The following is an 18,187-nucleotide window of genomic DNA, read 5'->3' as shown; positions in this document are numbered from 1 at the left end:
TGTGGACCTTTTCCTTGGGATAATTCATCTGTTTCTTGTTTCCTCAGGATATAAGATCCTGACTAACGTGAGTTTCCAAGGTGAACTCAAAGTGCTAGAAAAAAATGTTAGGCTAATAGTGAGTTTTCATGGGAGAGTTAATACCATTATACACTGGAATTGATAGGTACAAATTCATGGAAGAGCTTTGCCCTGTGTGATCCAATAATAAAATCAGTTAGCACTGCTGTCATGTCAGACAGATGAGCACACCAAACAGGATGTTGGTGGGCAGAACTAATCTAACTGGAAGCAAAGCCTGATTGTACTGAGATATCCAGGTCTCTCAGCTTTAGGGCTTCCTGTCCCCTTAGCAGCTTGCCCCCTTTGCTCAGCCTCCACCCTCAGTTGGAGGTTCTTCATAATGGGAAGAGAGTCTCTGGATTTCTGCTGGTAGAAAGGATTTTACCTGACATTAAAAAAAAAAAAAAAGATGGACAGCTCCTTCTTATCTTCTGAAACTCACTGTCTTTCACCTGGCCCTGGCCGTGGTCCTTTAAAGGCCCTGGTATGACTGGGGGCTGGAGGTCAGCACTCTGTGTCCTCTGAACCTGTGGCACCCAGCCACACACAGGCCTCTGTGAATGGAGCTTAAATTCCAAGGGTAAAAAGCAAAACCTGCATACATAAGAAGCCTCATTTTTTAGAGTCAGTGTAGACTTACCCAGATCTGTATCAGTCCCCCAACTTTCAGCCTTTCCTGTCAGGCTGTAGGTCCAGTGGTGTGCCACATGCTTTCCAAATCCTGTCTCCTTTTCTGACTTACAGATGCTTTGATGACATTCCTAATGCCAGCCAACCAAGTATCTATCACATTTGGCTGACTTTGGCTAACACCAGGTGGCTGTGAAGAGAGAAGGCCCTGAGATCAGTGGGGATAGAAGAGGCATTACTTTCCATGTCTGAGAGCCCAAAAGGGAGGGCAGCAGGGGAGATGGAATTTGTCTGTGCCATGGAAGAAAGCACATCTGACTGTTCAGAGTCAGAAGGGATTAATTGCTGGCTTCTCTGATCATTTCCTATGTGGCTTTGGGTAAATCACTTGGTTTCCTTAACCTTTTTTTTTTTTTTCCCCCTCTTCCGTAAAGTACAGATTTCATTTGCCTTAACGGTGTTGTTATAATGATTAAAAATTTTCACCTACTTTACACCACTTGATCTTCCAAACACTTTATGAGGTAGGTGTTATAACCTGCATTTAAATAATGAAAAAATCTGAAGCTCAAAGAGATGAAGGGATTTGCCCAAAGTCACACTGCTAGCAAGTAGCAGAGATGAGATATAAACTCCAAGTCTAAGGTTGTTTCCACTGGGTAAATAAGCATCCCTGATCTGTGTGTTGAGTACAGCACGTACCTGGGACATGTTTCTGTTTTCTGTGTATCGGAGATGGGTTTGTGTCTGCAAATATAGAGAGGAATGTAGAGCAATTTTTCTTTGCTCAGACTGCGAAGTGTAAGCCATTATTGTCTAATCAAAGCCGTCACCTCCATCTCCTGCCTCTGTGAAGCTCCTCTGCCCATATCGTACCCCCTCCTTTTTCTGGAACTTAGGGGATAGGAGCTATATTAGTGTCAGAGAGAGGGGAGAAAAAAGTAATAGAGAAAAGCCACAATCACTTAAAGGTGAGATCTGTTTCAATTAAATTATATGATATTCCCAGCATTGACTCTGACACATAGTAGGTGTTCATTAAGTGTTAAGATTCCATCCCCTCCTTTAAAGAAGAACTATTGTTAATGTTCTATTTTGAAAATTGTTACAATATCAACCAAAGTTTTTTTAGTCATATGTGAATTGTATATAAATAAAATGTCAATACTTTCCTTATAATTACATTGATTTCTTGCCTAAAGGTATGATTCTCAAAAAAAATGACTCTTGGATTTGCTTGAAGGTAAATCGGTATGTTCCAATGTATATTTGCACATAAAAGGGGACGGTATCTATAAAGAAAAATTGCCCTTAAGTTATTTAGAAGAGTATTAAAGACAAAATTAGGTTTCTAAAGAGGGCTCATTCAACTTCCTGTAGGTTCCTGTGATGAGAGACCCTACGGCAAAGGGGATGGAACACCATCCACCTGAGGCAGCGAAATCTTTTTCAGAGTGAAGGCTGGGTCAGAAAAGACTCCAGAGATGAGAGGGCAGAGGGGTTGTACAGGCATCTCTCACCCTGTCCTGACCCCCTAAGGAGATGCCTGGGATCCCCTCCCCACCCGCTGTCAAGATGCTTGAGTTTTGGTCAATCAGCAGATCTTCCATTGCACTGCACAGGGACGAGGGGACTTCCTGCTATGTCTCCATCTTTATCAGATGGGGACCCTTGAGAATAGCTTCTGCTGTGTAGTGATAACAGACCAAGGGAGCATCAGCTGGGGGTGCTCTTAACCTTTCTCTGAGATGGCATGGCTTTTGTTCCAAGGGTACTGCTGAAGCAGGACTCAGTGTGTCAGGAAAACCAAAGGAACAGGTTCAGAAGAGAGGTGAGTTTTCAGTGGGACAGAGTCAGGTCATCTGAGCGAGGAAGTTGATGAATTGTACAATAAACTTCTTTTTAATCTGCTCTCCTCTGGCTTATTTCCCCTGCGGTATGTGAGTATACTGCAGATCGTTATTTTTCTTATTCGTTTTCTGCATTGAGTAACATCATTTCTCAATGTCTTTATACCATGAAGAGGGTATCTAATGTGGATGCCTCTAAGTATAATATTATGATCTGGTGTGTGAAGACTGTCCTTTTGATGACTTGTTTCTGAAATCAGTGATTCAGCAGCTCCAACTGTTTGTTTCCCACCCTGGGAAATGGGTGGTGGTGAGGGCCATTGTACCAGTGAGAGAGCTCTGGGAATGCATCTGCTGTCTTCACAAATCCCAATAAAAATAGACTTCCAGGAGCGGCTGACGGTGCTTCTCGGCATGCTTTGGCCCAGGCTGCCTTCTGTCAAAATTTTTATGTCATTTCAGAAGACTAAACCATTTTTTATGGAAGAACATTGAGTGCCCCTGGACTCACCTCTGGTCTCCTGTCCCAAGGTATAATGTTATAACCTGATTAAATATATCAAAGTACCTTGGAGTTTTGTTTTTTTTAATAAATTTATTTATTGATTATTATTTTTTTTATTTTTGGCTGTGTTGGGTCTTCGTTGCTGCACGCGGGCTTTCTCTAGTTGCGGGAGCGGGGGCTCCTCTTCGTTGCGGTGCGTGGGCTTCTCATTGCGGTGGCTTCTCTCGTTGTGGAGCACGGGCTCTAGGCACGTGGGCTTCAGTAGTGGCACACAGGCTTAGTTGCTCTGCGGTATGTGGGAGCTTCCCAGACCAGGGCTCGAACCTGTGTCCCCTGCATTGGCAGGCAGATGCTTAACCACTGCGCCACCAGGGAAAGCCCCTTTCAAGTTGTTTTCAGTTTTTATAATGGATCATTATGGCCCAGAGTTTGTTGAATGTGAAGCAATTATAGAAGCTTATCTAATGTATCTGGAGAGTTTAAGGACTGCTGAAGCATCTTCTGAGGGCAGCGGATGTTCTCTCACACTGTGAAGCCATAGGAGCGGGGGTTGTAGAGGAAGACAGGCCCAAGTACCTTAGGTGTGAATAATCAACACCTTGGTGTTTTGACACATTCTGGAAGGATGCCAAATTGGCCACCCCGGGACCATTGCTGGGTTTACTAATAAATATCACAGTTTCTTCCAGAGAATAGTCTTGTCCTGACCCCTGAGGAAAATGCTAGTGTGTGAGCCTGTAAGAGGTCTAGGTTTGAGACCCTCTCAGCAATATGGAGGTCTTAGAAGAGTGACTGAAGTCCGTGGTAGTTACGCAAGGGCCATCAACTGTGAGAGCCAGCCCTGGCCTCCTCAATAAGTGGCTCTGTTTACCTGCAAGGGTCATTACAGGAAACCTTTTTAACCAACCTATCCCTGTGTATTCCCATTCTCAGTGACGTAGAAGGTGAACCTCTGAGAAAGAAAGTGAACCTCTGACTTGATAGCTGGGTCCCAATTTTGGCAGGAAGGGTAGATGCTTGGAAAAGGAAAGGGAAGACAGCAGAGGGAGGGAATTGGGTCCCTGAGAAACAGTTCTTCCTCAGCAGAGGTTTGACTCATTCATCCAAAGAGCAGGCACAAATGTCTGAGAAAGCTATTGGGACATCAGTATTAGATCTTGATGCCCCAGGGAAATAAAGACCAACTCCAGAAACCAATTGATTTAGGCATCTCCCTACACAGTCTCTTTATTTTTTATTTATTTAATTTTATTTTTAAAATAAATTTATTTATTTTCGGCTGCGTTGTGTCTTTGTTGCTGTGCATGGGCTTTCTCTAGTTGCGGTGAGCAGGGGCTACTCTTCTGTGCGGTGAGGGGGCTTCTCATTGCGGTGGCTTCTCTCATTGCAGAGCATAGGCTGTAGGCGCGCGGGCTTCAGTAGTTGTGGTTCGCAGGCTCTAGAGCGCAGGCTCAGTAGTTGTGGCACACGGGCTTATTAGTTGCTCTGTGGCATGTGGGATCTTCCCCAGCCAGGGCTTGAACCTGTGTCCCCTGCATTGGCAGGCGGATTCTTTTTTTTTTTTTTGGCTGCGTTGGGTCTTCGTTGCTGCGCTCAGACTTTTCTAGTCACAGCGAGCAGGGGCTAGTACTCTTCTTTGCGGTGTGCAGGCTTCTCATTGCGGTGGCTTCTCTTGTTGCAGAGCATGGGCTCTCGGGCGCACGGGCTCAGTAGTTGTGGCTCGCGGGCTCCAGAGCGCAGGCTCAGTAGTTCTGGCGCACAGGCTTAGTTGCTCTGCAGCATGTGGGACCTTCCCGGACCAGGGCTTGAACCCGTGTTCCCTGCATTGGCTGACAGATTCTTAACCACTGCGCCACCAGGGAAGTCCCAAAACCTGGACATTTTATGATTCTGCATCACTGAAGGTAATCTGAGGTATTGGATGACAGCAGTGACTTAAATCTGCTGGGTACTTTTTCCTCCAGTGCTCTTCAGATCATCTGGGATGAAGACTTTGCGAGCTTTCTTAATCACGGGCTGTGGCTTCAGTGCTTCCTCAGAGAACTTGGGTTTGCGAGGGTCAAACATTTCCTGCCCGGGGATGCTGGAGAGGGCAAGATCGGCCGGGTCTGGCTCATAGCCCACCGGGACCTGGATGGTGTCAGGGTCAATGGGGCTCGGAATATTGCGGTTGGCTGGCAACAGCTGGTCTGGTCTGATGGGGCTTTGCATGCAGTTTGGAGATGGGATGCCAGAGTGAATGGGTGCAGAGGTCCGACTGCTGAGGTCCATGACGGAGGGGGCAGCTGACGAAGCCGGCTGCGGCCCGGGAGGGTGAGGGCTGTGGTCATGCTGAGACGGGCTGGGGGGAATGCCATTTTCCGACAAAAACTCCTCCAGGTCCATGTATTCCACCTGGAAAGTATCTCCGTCATAGGGAAGCGTTTTGTCCCATAAGGTGGGTCCCAAGAATGCTGACTGGGGGAACGTCGGGCTCTTACTCTCATCATCCAGCTTCTTTTCCTTTATCTTTACTAAATGCGTCTTCGTGATGAAGGGGGAGCTTCAGCGGGTTCTCCAGCAAGGACCCGAGCACGCCGTAGGGAGGTGGGATAAAGGTGGGATTCAGTGGGAGTGGTCGGGACATTTTCTCCATCGCTATGCACTCAATTTTTTTTTTTTCTTAAAAAAAAACCCACCCCAACCTCCCCCCAAAATGTTGCTGAGCTTCTTCCTCCGTCCTTTGCCAAAAGTTCTCGCTTTCAAGGCGGTGGAGACAAGGGAGGAAAAAAAAATTACCTATGTCTTTATAAATGCATCTGCATAAAAATATAAATATATCTGCATAAAAACAAAAAACTTTCAGGTTCCCAGTGCAGTCCCCAGGGAGCGCGCCAAGTGCCCGTGGGCTCCTCGACGACGTGCAGGATGCTCTCACTTGCCTCGAACCCCTCGTCTTGTAAAATGTTCAAAATTGCGAAAAGGAAAAAAAAAGACGCAGACGGCTGCAGAGGGCGGAAGGCACCGCACCAACCGGCCGCATCGGGTCCTCCCACCCCCTCCCCCTCCCACCCCACCCCCTCCCTGCGCCGGGGGCCGCTGCTCCCCCGGCCTCGCTGCCCACAGTCTCTTTAGATCCCAGTAAAGAAGTGAGCAGAAGTCTTCCGAATCTGCAGAGCCCCAGGGGCAATGAAAATGGAAGGATTTGTCACAGCCTAGTTGATCTGGAGACTCCCACTGGGTTTATTTTAAGCTTCCCAACCTTGCTCATTATTTTCCTTCAGTGTTTCCTGTTTTCCCTTCCAGATGACTGAGCACTCTTTAAGCTCAGAAAACATGAGTTATAATTTATGCGTGTTCCTCCCTCAACCAAATATTTATTTTTATCAGCAACTATTTACATATCCATGAATATGAAAAGTAATTAATGTAAAACTGAAGAGCAAGCTTGAAGGCAGCTTTGTTATTAGATGGAGCTTCCTAAGAAGATATCTGAGAAGACCCTTTCCGTGATGGTCTGATTGCAGCGGCACTGAGCGCCTACAGGAACCCCTCTGGGGCAGTCAGTGAGCTAGGCCAAGAGCGAGTCCTGGGGAAACAGGGCTGATTACATTTAAGGCATCTGGGACCAGACAGCAGAAAAAAGGAGCAAAATGTTGGGCCTCCTGCATTGCTCTTCTAATTTTCTTCTTGTTTCTCTCCAGTTTTCTTTCCCTGCAGCTTTTTTCTCTACTTTCTGGAGAGTACTACCTTACTCAACTTTATATTCAAACCAGATTTGTCTAATTTCTCCCTTTAAGTCTGCCAATTTTTACTTCATGTAATTTTGAAATTCTGTTATTGAGTATGTAGTTAGAATTTTTATGTCTTTTTGACCTTTTTATCACTATGAAATGATCCTTTTTATTTCTGTTAAATTCATCTATTTTGTCTGATATTAATATGAACACACCAGTTTTCTTTTTCTCCTGTTTTTAGTCTTTTTTTAAAGGTTTAAAAATAGCCTTTTATTTTTCATATACACAGACACACACAGACATACACACACGTACATATATGTATGTATGCATTTTTTTATGGAGAGAAAAGTTTACATTTTATTTTAGAACTGAGTCTGAAAATACATAATTACTAGAATTCCCTTTTTATGCTGCTCCTCATATAATTTGGAAAACAATAAGATTTTTTTTAAAGTTTTATTGGATTATAGTTGATTTACAATATTGTGTTAGTTTCAGGTATACAGCAAAGTAAATCTGTTTTTTATATATATATATATATATATATATATATATATATATATATCTCCATTCTTTTTAGATTCTTTTCCCATATAGGCCATTACAGAGTATTGAGTAAAGTTCCCTGTGCTATACAGCAGGTTCTTACAAGTTATCTGTTTTATATATAGTGTTGTGTATATGTCAGTCCCAATCTGTTTTTAGGTTTTTTGTTTGTTTGTTTGTTTTTGCGGTACACGGGCCTCTCACTGTTGTGGCCTCTCCCGCCGCGGAGCACAGGCTCCAGACACGCAGGCTCAGCGGCCATGGCTCACGGGCCCAGCCGCTCCATGGCATGTGGGATCCTCCCGGACCGGGGCACGAACCCACGTCCCCTACATCGGCAGGTGGACCCTCAACCACTGCGCCACCAGGGAAGCCCTGTTTTTAGTTTTATAAATGAATTTTTCTATTTTTATTAAACTCAAAAATAAAATGATTCTTATCACATCTCTAAAGCCAGCACATGTTGTTTCAGCACAGATTTTAAAAACCCTATAAAGCTATTTTTAATAGTATGCTGTTTGTGTTTTGTGGAGACTGTATCTTTCCTTACTTCTTTGAAGATATTAATGATAGTGTTTTTCGTTTCTTGAGTTTTCTTCTCCATGAATAATCTATGTCTTCCAATTTGTGTTCTTCTCTTTGTGTGTTTTGGTCTCTAATATTTGTGTTAGAGGTTTCTTCCTGATGACCTTTGGTTGTGTAATAATGTTTAAGAGTAGGAGACTAAAATAAGATGAAATCTCTGTGCTTGAGCCTATAGTGCACTTCACAGTATGGTGATCAGGCCGAGCTGTTTGTTGGGTGGCCCAAATGGCAATATCTTCAGGTCTTTTTCTACAGACTGGTCAAGTTTCCCAGAGAAGATTCTTCCCATCTATCTGAGTCCATCCAGGCTGCTGTAACAAAATATTACAGTGGGTGGCTTATAAACAACAGGGATTTGTCACAGTTTTAGGGGCAGGGACGTCTAAGATCAGGGTGCCAGCATGGCTGGGTTCTGGCGAAGGCCCTGCTCCATGTTGCAGACTGCCATCTTCTTGCTGTGTCATCACATGATGAAAGGAGCTAGGGGACATGTGGGGTCTCTTTTATAAGAGCATTAATCCCATTCATGAGGGTTATACCCTCATGACCTAAGCACTTCCCAAAGGCTCTACCTTCTAATACCATCATACTGGGCATTAGGATTTCAACATAGGAATTTTGTGGGACACAGACATTCAGACCACAGCGCAGTCTGTTTTCCAGAGAATAAAGTTTTGGCCGTCTGCTTTCTGGGAACTCAAGGGGAAGAAGGCTGGCGGTCTCACCATTCAGTAGGCATATGTTCACGTGATCCCTCGGTTTGGGGATTGGTAGCTCTGCCCTCAACTGCGCTTGGTGCCTTGTGTCCCTTAGGCCTGAGACCCTCTGTTTGGTCCTCTTTAGAGAATAAACATCCAGACTTATGGGAGGTGGGCAGTTGCCTAGGGGTATGGAGTCAGGAGAGCTTCTCAAACAGCCTTCAACTAACCCTTACTGCAGTCTCCCTCCCCCACTTCCAGAGGTGTCTGGTGTCAGTTCCTTTGTATAAACTGGGTTCTCAGCTTTTCACACTGCCAGCTTCAGCCTTGGAATTCTTGAGTACATAGTCTGTTGTCACTTGTTTATCTGCTTTCTGGGCTCCAAAATCCTGATAATGGTTTCTCCTCTGGGTTTTAGAAGGGAGGGAAATTAACTCAGATGCCAGTAGCTGGAAACCTTAAAAAAGGTTGTTGCCATTGCATCAGTTGGTTAGATAGAGTGCAGAATCTCCAAGGCCATGGATTTTATGTACTTCTGAATAGTCAAACCAAAAGGGAGAATTTTGTAAAAAAAAAAGTGCTTATGAATCAGGGATAGTATAGACCAAAGTAGCATATGTAGATTGATACATTTGAGAATTTATTTATAAGCATAAAGGGAAATGATTTGGGCTACATCATCTAGGAAGGAGACCTGAGAATGGGTATAGATCTTTTCCTGGGGCCCTCTGCCATGCTGGGGGCCTGTGTATCTGGGACCCTGCACGTGGCTCTGGTTCGTTGCTTCAAGGAAGCACAGTGGGGCTGAGGAAGCTTTGAGCAGGGAGACGTGAAGCGGTACAAGGGCAGGTGGTAAGCACTGGGGTTCTTCAGCCCAGAATGCAAAGAGGTGACATATTTCAACTTAAAACCATGGCCAGTGTGGAGAAGGGAGGTGTGACGCCAGATCCCGAGCTGCTGGGAGGAGAGGGTTGCTTTTGAACCTGGAGCAGGTAAGTTTAGCACAGATAGAAGAAAGCGTAATTTACCATGGCAGGTCGGAAGCTTGGAAAGCTATTTACAAGCGACTCTTCTGGCAGATGGCTTAATTCCATAGGGGGGTGGACAAAAAGAGAGAGGCTTCTGAGAGATACTGGAGATACTGACACACACATAACCCTTAATTTAGACACTGAAGAGGGCAGTATGCTCTTACTGGGTTGGATGGAGAATGGGGCGGCTTGGAGTAGTAGGAAAAACTTTACCTGAATTAAGAAGATCTGCGTTCAAATCCTGACTCCTCAACTTACTCGCCCTGTGACCTTGAGCAATTTCCTAACCTTTCTGACTCTCACAAGGTTCTGGTGAAAGTTAAATAAGGCAGTTCCGTAACCTATCAATAAAGCAAGTTAGCCCAGTCCTGAACTGAATTGTCTGGGTTTTAATTTAACACGTATGTGCTGAGCCCTATCAAATACCAGGCTGTGTGCATATATCTCCCCTATTCTAGAAAGGCTCATGAAGTGAAGGTGCAGCTCTGCTCTATCCTGCAGACCTTCCTCAGGATGGCGGGAGGCTGTGAAGGTGAGCGTCCCTGTGTCCTAACCCTGTGTCCTCTCCTGGTTGCAGAGCGTGTGATGAGAGAGAGTATCTGAGCCCTGCCTTGGTCCGAGCAGCTGATCCCATCTCAGCAGACACCCCCCACTTCCCTCCTAGCCACTTTCCTGATAACCGAGCAGAAGTTTTCACAACATACTGTGTAACACCAGATGGTGACGTAGTTTGCCAGCACTTCTCCTTTTCATTTACTTGTTTCTTTTGAGAGTGTCTGGATGCCCAGCTCTGGGACAGGAGAGTTGAAGGTTTGGGGGCAAGTGGAGGGGGTGGGAACGACAGACACTGTGACACTGTGGGTGTTTGAGTTCACTCCCCTTCTGCAGAAAAATATGTCCCTAGCCTCCGAGTGCCCACATCATATGATTAGTTGTGGTTACCTCAGATCAGGGTGTGCCTCCTGCAGGCCAGGTGTGTTCCCCATTTCTCAGCGTCCAGTCAGAGAGGTTCCGTGATGTTGCTCTGATACGCATGTCAGCACTTGCCTGGTGTGTTGCAGCGCCTTGCCGGTAACCACTACACCTGCCCATCCAAATCCCAGCTTTAAAGGTACTTCAGTGTCATTCACATATCTTCTTGGCCTCAATTAAACTTTCCTTATGTCCACCCCTAAACGACATTGCGAGCTCTCATTTGAATCAATGCCCGACCTCCTTTCCTTGAAGGTTGTGATGGTGGTGGTGGGAGGCCTGATCCGCCCTTCCTCTCACCTTGCCTCCGCCGTCGGAACCTGTTTAACTTCGACCCTGTTTCTTTCCTTTTCCAGAATTCACATGCTGCGTGTCAGACTGAGCTATCCCTGTTTAATCCTATAATCCAAGACTTGCTACTCTGTTCTGCTGATGTTTACGGCCGTGCCACGAGGCAGCCCCCTCCCCAGAGCATTTCAGTGGGAGACCTCCACGCGCCCCATGGAGACTCGATGGGGCAGGGGAAGAGACTGCAGGAGTGTACATCCCCAAGGCTGTGTCTCCTCGTGTGAATCAGTGTCACCTTGCTTTCCTCTCAGAGACCTCGCTGCCCCAGGGGGGACCTGCCTGGGGAATCGAGGGGCTCAGGGAGCCACTCCACGTCCCCGCTTCTCCGGCGCTCCGCACCCTGGGCACTGCGGCTCCTGGGGCAGTGGGGCTGCTGCGGGCTCAGAGCCGCTGCTGCCCTGCATGTGCCAGCTCAGCTCTGTCATCAGCTGTGTGGATGTGTACACGAGGGACACGGCATCTTTCTGAATGGATTTTTCTTAAGAAATGTGCCAGTGTTTATGCAGTTCATGATATTTTCCCACATCCTTGCTGTCACTGTCACTCAGCTTTGACCTCAATAGGCTTCATTCCCCATTTTTTTAATGGGGAAATTTTGTCCTTCACCCCAGGCGTCCTGTATTTGACCCCCTCCCCCACCCCCACCCCCGCCAAGGTACAGAATTACCTACGGTTCTGACAAAACATAAGAAAGTCGTCTTTGGGAAGCCTGTGCACTCTTTATGTCCTCTGTACTTTGTCTTTGGAGAGCAGTTGGCATTCTGCTCGGTTCCATGCAGCTCCAGCAAGAGCAGGTGTTAACCTGAGCTGAGTGTGGGTATCACTGTGACCAGCCATCGTGTCCTGCCCTGTTCCTTCACAGCCAGAGCAGCTGACGGGCAGCTGCAGCCAGGTCAGCCCTTCTGTGAGTCGCATTCACCCAGGTAGATTTTAAGCAGGTGGCGTCTGTGTGGCCTAGAAGGGTGAAGTGAGAGAACTGTGTCTGCAGGTGAGTCTGTGTGTATGACACCATGAGCCCCCCCGACCCTTCCAACCCAAACATATCTGTGAGCCCCTGTGCCTAGGCCCCGGGAGTCTGCCTGCGACCTGGTTTCTACTGTCTGCGCTCGGCACTGGCCCTGCTGGCATCACAGGCAGAGTGCTCTGCGGCTCTGTGTACACAGCCACGGGGACAGGAGTAACTTAGTGCCCCATTGGCTCCCTGAGCAGGTATGAGTCTGGCCACTCCCCTGCCTCTGTTTGCAGGTTCTGGCTGCAGGGCACAGGGTCCCAGCAGCGTGAAAGACAGCTGGAGTTTGACCTCCCAGGCATCCCTGGAGTCCTCAACTGGGAGACAGCTGGGTGGCTGGTAGTAGGTGCCCCGCACGGCCAGGTGGTTGCAGGACAGAGTGGCTCCAATTGCGCTGAACACCCCACCGCCACCCAAGCAGAGCGTGGTATCCCTAAAATGACGATGACCCTCTAGATGCCTAGATCCTCAGAGCGTGGGTTCGGCTCAGCAGAGAGGATGTGATGTGTGATGGCTGAGGGCGACTCTCGGAGCTTGAGCTGCCTTTTTCCTTTCCAACCTTGCGGTCATCGTGGCTCCTCTTCCCAGGAGGGGTCGGTTCTCATCTTAGGCTTTGGCGGGGTGACCCTGGGGACATTCTCACCACTGCCAGCTCCTGGAGCTGTTCCGGCTCTTGGCTTGGGGCCCCGTGGGTGGGCCTGTGTCAGAGGTGCTCGGTGAGCCGGGCAGGGTGGCAGGCATTGCCCTCGGGGTCCCACAGAGAAGCTCTTTCTGAAAAGACCCAGGGACAGAAGGCAACCAGCTCTCACATCACCTGTCATGTGCCACGTTCTCCTCTAAAGAAAGAGACATGGCAAAGCTGTGTCCCTGTGCCCTGCCCTGGACTTGTTGTGCACATGGACAATAGAAGGTGGAATGACTCCCTCACCCTTTCCCTTTCCTCTCCTGACCCACATGAAATGGTGACTCGTGGTTAAAGGAGCAATTAGCCGCCAGTGACTCTGCTGTCAGCTTGTTGCGGGGAGGCCCTCCTTCCCCAGGCCAGGAGATTTGGAGACCGGGGCCAGGCCGGGTCTGAAGGAAGAAGAGGGAGGCCTAGCCCGGTTCCAGTTAATGTTTAGCTGTGGGACAAGTGCAGCTCATTTGGAGCCACATGAAGTTCTTCCTTCGCCGTGTAGTAAAAGCCCCTGGTTCTGCAGCCCGTCCTCCTTCAGGGAGGATGCTGAAGACCTCACGCTCTCACTGCACCTCTGGAAAGTCCGCCAGCATGGAACCTCCAGGGAGTGGACGAGGGACACCAAGGAGCCGCTAGTATCTGCCTTTGCCACCTGAGCAGTTGGCGTGGAGAGGGTTTCCCAGCCACCCCCTTTCTTGGGGCCACAGTGTCACCATTGTAGGCGTCGGTGGCATGTCACCACTGTAAGCAGTGAGCTTGTGGGGTGACATGCAGAACCTGTCTGCACAGCTCCCAGCAGACATGCACAGGGGTGCTGTGCTGAGCCTGGTCTGTGCTCCCTAGGACAGGGATGCAGAAGCCCGCAAGCCATCTTCCCTCTCCCCCCGTCATCGCCCGCCCCCCTGCATCCCCAAGGTGGTGCAAGGGAGGGGGACATAGCGCTTTTTAGCTTTGCCTCTCACAACTGTGCCTAGTCCCCAGCCTGGTTTCTATCAGCCTCCAGCCAGGAAAACAGAATCAGTCTGTGTATTTAAAACAGGGGTTTGGGGACTTCCCTGGTGGCACAGTGGTTAAGAATCCGCCTGCCAGTACAGGGGACACGGGTTGGAGCCCTGGTCCAGGAAGATCCCACGTGCCGCGGAGCAACCAAGCCGGTGCGCCACAACTACTGAAGCCCGCGTGCCTAGAGCCCGTGCTCCGCAACAAGAGAAGCCACCACAGTGAGAAGCCCACGCACCACAACGAAGAGTAGCCCCTACTCACCGCAACTAGAGAAAGCCGGCAGGCAGCAGTAAAGACCCAACACAGCCAAAAATAAATAAAATAAATTAAAAAAAAAAACCAGAGGGGTTTTAATCCAGGGAATCATTTAATACAGAAACAAGAAGAGCTGAGATGCCAGACAGGGGAGTGAGGGGCAACGCGGAGATGGGGAACCACAGCTGGTAGGACAGAGGGGAGAGGCCATGTTACTGGATCTCAGGAGTCACAGCCACTGGTGGGGGCCTGGGACCACAGAGGGCCAATGTGGTGGGAGCTGGAGCCATGAAGAGGCATGGTCCGTGCCAGAAACAGGTCCCTGCCTGGTCCCCCCAGGCAGAGAGGGAGCAGAAATAGCCTGGCTTCTCACTTTCTCGTGCTCTCCAGATTTCTGCAGCTGCCTCTTGTTAGCTAAACCCAGCTGGAAGCCAGCTGACCTGGGAGCTGGGGACAGGCAACCTGTGGTCAGCCCCCCACCACTCAGAGCAGAGCAGGGGAGGGTGGGGGCACAGGTCAGAGGGCAAACAGGTCCAGGATGTGCATGGCCTTGGTCCTCTCTGTGTCATGTCCAAGCCTGGTGTTTATGTCCCATGCTGTCCTAAGACCCTGGTGAGGGTAGATGTGTCTTGTAGCTTCTCTTCTGCTCTGCCTAGGCAGGAAAGCACTTTGGGGAGGCAGGGGGGACTTTATTCTTAACACTTGTCCCAGTTTTCCATTGGGGGGGTTTAGCCACTTAGCAGCCCCACCTCACCATTCCCCTCAGGAAAGCTGCATCCCAGTTTTCTGCCTACCCCTCCCCATTCCTCTTCCCCTAATCTCTGGTTTTCCCTGCCAGAGAACACCAGCCCAGACCATGCATCAGTGGTCATGAGTATTTACCCAGGATAATTCACTCAGAGCGTGATATTAACAGTGTGGACCGTCTGTCTGTAAGTAGATGCCATCTACTAATCAATTTGTATCCTGTTTCCAATAAATTTCTGGAAATTCTATCTGGTTTTATGCTGCCCTTTGCTGGGACAGTGGCTCAGCTATAAGGCTGGGTGCAGGGGCAGGCCCCCAGCCCTCAGCATCAGTTGCTTCCTCCCCTGTGTAGCTCTGAGGCCAGGCAGGTTAATCTGATGTCCCCCCGGCCGCTCAGAGGCCTTTCCTCAGGGTCCGCAGTTTCTTCTGCTGTCTCATAAACCACATCCTGAGGACGTGGAGGTTTCATGCGGCCAGGCTGCCCCAGCAGGTGGCTTTTGACCATGTCCCCAAGGCCTGGAGATATGAGAAGCAACAGGCAGACCTTGCCCCATCTCTCACTCTTGCGCTGCTGTGCCTAGAGCCAGGTGGAGGACGTGTGCCAGGCCGCTCCTGTGGTGAGCTGAGGGAGCGTGCTGTGCTCCCACCTGGGGCTTTCACAGTAAGGCTCCCATGCCAGTGAGGTGGACGCAGGAGCTGCATGTCACACAGATGAAGCCCAGCACCCTCTTCTGCGTCTCACCCTCCTCAGCTCTGAAAGTCAGAAATGAACATGTCTGAGTTGACTTAAAAGGTATCAGGAGGCGGATCTAAATGCCCAGCGTTCTTCACTGTTTCCCAGGCCCTGAAACTCGCTTGGTAGAAATTATTCTCTGTTGAGTATTTTGTTTCCAGCCTTTTTGACTGCAGTGTAGACTGTGCCTCAGTTGCTGTGCTAGGGCCATCATAGGCGCCTGTGGGACCCCTCCAGCCTTTGTTTGTGAGGTATGCCTGTTGGCAACCCTTGTTTGCTGGAATTTGTGAGAGGTGTTTTTAAAAAGATACACCAAGTTTCTTTCAAGAGCTTTACTAGAGAAGCAAGACATACACACGCGAGTTTACTGGACAATAGAAAAGGTTGTAGGTAAGGCAAGGCTGTGCTGGTACTTGGAGGAGTCCCAGGAGAGAGGGCTCAGCAAGGCTGGACTAGTGGTCACGGAAGGTTTTGTGGACACAGAGGGACCCTCAAGGCAGAACACAGCAGCTCCCTCCGTGAAATCCCTAACGTCGTGGTTCTTGGTGTCTTTTTATTAAGACTTTTGGGTCTTCCCTGGTGGTCCAGTAGTAAAGAATCCACCTTACAATGCAGGGGACGCAGATTCAATCCCTGGTCAGGGAACTAAGATCCTACATGCCACGGGGCGACTAAGCCCGCGTGCCACAACTACAGAGCTCGCGTGCCGCAAACTACAGAGCCCACGTGCCCTGGAGCCTGCACGCCACAAGTAGAGAGAAGCCCGTGCGCTGCAATGAAGAGCCCATGTGCTACAATGAAAGATCATGCATGCCTCAACGAATATCCCACGTGCTGCAACGCAGACCCGACTCAGGCAAAAATAAAATAAAGAAATAAATAATATATAAATCTTAAAAAAAAAAAACAAAAAACTTTTTATCCTGACCCAAATATCTCCCTCTTTCTGGAAGTTCACCTATAGAGTGTCACATGCACTATCTCTCAAGGTGTACCAGCCTTAAGAACCATCTTCAGGACTAGGTTTTTATGGTCAAACTTTTTAAAAAATATATTTTCTTTATTTTTTTGGCTGCTTGGGTCTTCGTTGTGGCGTGTGGGCTTCTCTCTAGTTGTGGCACGTGGGCTCTCTCGTTGGGGCAGCTGAGCTCAGTAGTTGTGGCGCACAGACTTCGTTGCCCTGCGGCATGTGGGATCTTAGTTCCCTGACCAGGGATCGAACCCACGTCCCCTGCACTGGAAGGCAGATTCTTTACCACTGGACAGCCAGGGAAGTCCTTGGTCCAACTTCTTAAGAGTTTTCTTCCTGATAAGTTTTATCTTCCATTTGTTCTGATCTTGCGCCTGGACTACAAGGAGTTGCTGGAGGAAACCATCCAACCTGCAGGCACTGTTGCTACCGTAGAGCTGTGAGCACCCACCTCACCAGGCCTCTTGGGCTTCTTACTGAGCAGCCCACTTATATGTTCTTCAGGAGCTTGTTTTCTTATTTCCAGAACCAGCTGTTCCAATCCTCTGTTACTCCTGAAGCTCTCACCTCCTGAGAGCCAAGCCTTCCAAGGATCCCTTCACCTTTCTTCCCCTTGTGCCCCTCGGCCTCTAGAGGACCCTCCTGGTACCCACATGTTGGATCCATTCCTCTCCCCACCCTCCTTAGGAGCTTGCAGTAGAGTGTCCTGACTCAGGCCAGACTGCCACTTACTACTGGATGACCTTGGGCAAGGTATTCAACCTCTCTGTGCCTCAGTTTTTTTCATTTGTAAGATGGGAATCATAGTATCTACCTTACAGGACTAAATAAGTTAGTGTGTGTAAAGTGCTTAGCATGGGGCCTGGGACAGAGTGTTTATGATTGCTCTGTCATCATTCTCTCCCCTCTCTCCTTATCTTCACCCTCTCTCCCTTCTCCTCATACTGTTACACTTCTCCGTCCAGTCAACATCACAGAACCGTCAAACCACCACCACATCTGTCTTCTGCTCAGCTTCATCTGAAGCTAGCCTTATCTCCCTTTACTAGCAAATCTGTTGAAAGAGGGAAGAGTTGTCTCCATTCCTTCAAATCTCATTAATTCCTCCACCCATTATAGTGGGTTATATGGCTTCCCTTCTGCCCCCACCCCAACCTCTCACTGAGATTGCCATCACAAGGTCACCTGCATACCCCCTTTCCGTGTCCCTCCATTTCAGAAGTAAGCACTTTCCTTAATTTGGTGTTTCTCATCCCAATGCATAATTTTATACAATTAATACAAATGTATGAATCCACAACCAATACAGAACATGTTTTGCATATAATTAAATTTTATACAAACAACAATCTATTACTTCTTGAAAAGCTGGGTTTTTTTTTAATTTTATAAATTTATTTATTTATTTTTGGCTGCGTTGGGTCTTTGTTGCTGTGCGCGGGTTTTCACAGGTTGCGTCCAGCGGGGGCTACTCTTTGCTGCGGTGCGCGGGCTTCTCATTGTGGTGGCTTCTCTTGTTGCGGAACACGGGCTCCAGGCACGCGGGCTTCAGTAGTTGCAGCACGTGGGCTCAGTAGTTGTGGCTCGCAGGCTCTAGAGCGCAGACTCAGTCGTTGTGGCACACGGGCTTAGTTGCTCCGTGGCATGTGGGATCTTCCCGGACCAGGGCTCGAACCCGTGTCCCCTGCATGGGCAGGCGGATTCTTAACCACTTCGCCACCAGGGAAGTCCCCGAAAAGCTGTTTTTGTTTTTTTTTGTTTTTTTTTGCGGTGCGCGGGCCTCTCACTGCTGTGGCCTCTCCCGTTGCGGAGCACAGGCTCTGGACGCACAGGCTCAGCGGCCGTGGC

At 48.7% G+C, this 18,187-nt stretch overlaps 1 protein-coding gene and 1 pseudogene across 8 annotated transcripts in view; one reads left to right on the top strand and one right to left on the bottom strand.

The window, feature by feature from the left end:
- MTA3 (metastasis associated 1 family member 3) overlaps nt 1-18,187 on the top strand; it is a 168,212-nt gene that overhangs the window by 142,303 nt on the left and 7,722 nt on the right. Inside the window, exons 17-18 of one of the 8 annotated variants that reach the window (XR_007470869.1) lie at nt 808-10,159; nt 10,956-16,289. The exons of 3 other annotated variants lie outside the window; for them this stretch is intronic. Coding sequence is in view for 3 of the 5 variants with exons in the window: in XM_033419181.2 (XP_033275072.1) it covers nt 808-863 (56 nt within the window). In the remaining 2 variants the exon portion in view is untranslated. Of the gene's footprint in view, nt 1-807; nt 16,290-18,187 lie in introns of those variants that run through there. 4 more of the 8 variants (XR_004480725.2, XM_033419181.2, XM_033419182.2 and 1 more) reach the window with 4 other exon arrangements.
- LOC101280274 (hepatic leukemia factor-like) lies at nt 4,984-5,683 on the bottom strand (annotated as a pseudogene).

The sequence above is a fragment of the Orcinus orca genome, chromosome 13, assembly GCF_937001465.1.
Source record: "Orcinus orca chromosome 13, mOrcOrc1.1, whole genome shotgun sequence".
Classification (NCBI taxonomy): domain Eukaryota; kingdom Metazoa; phylum Chordata; class Mammalia; order Artiodactyla; family Delphinidae; genus Orcinus; species Orcinus orca.
Note: the sequence above shows the minus strand (reverse complement) of the source record. Positions and strands in the feature narration are given on the sequence as shown.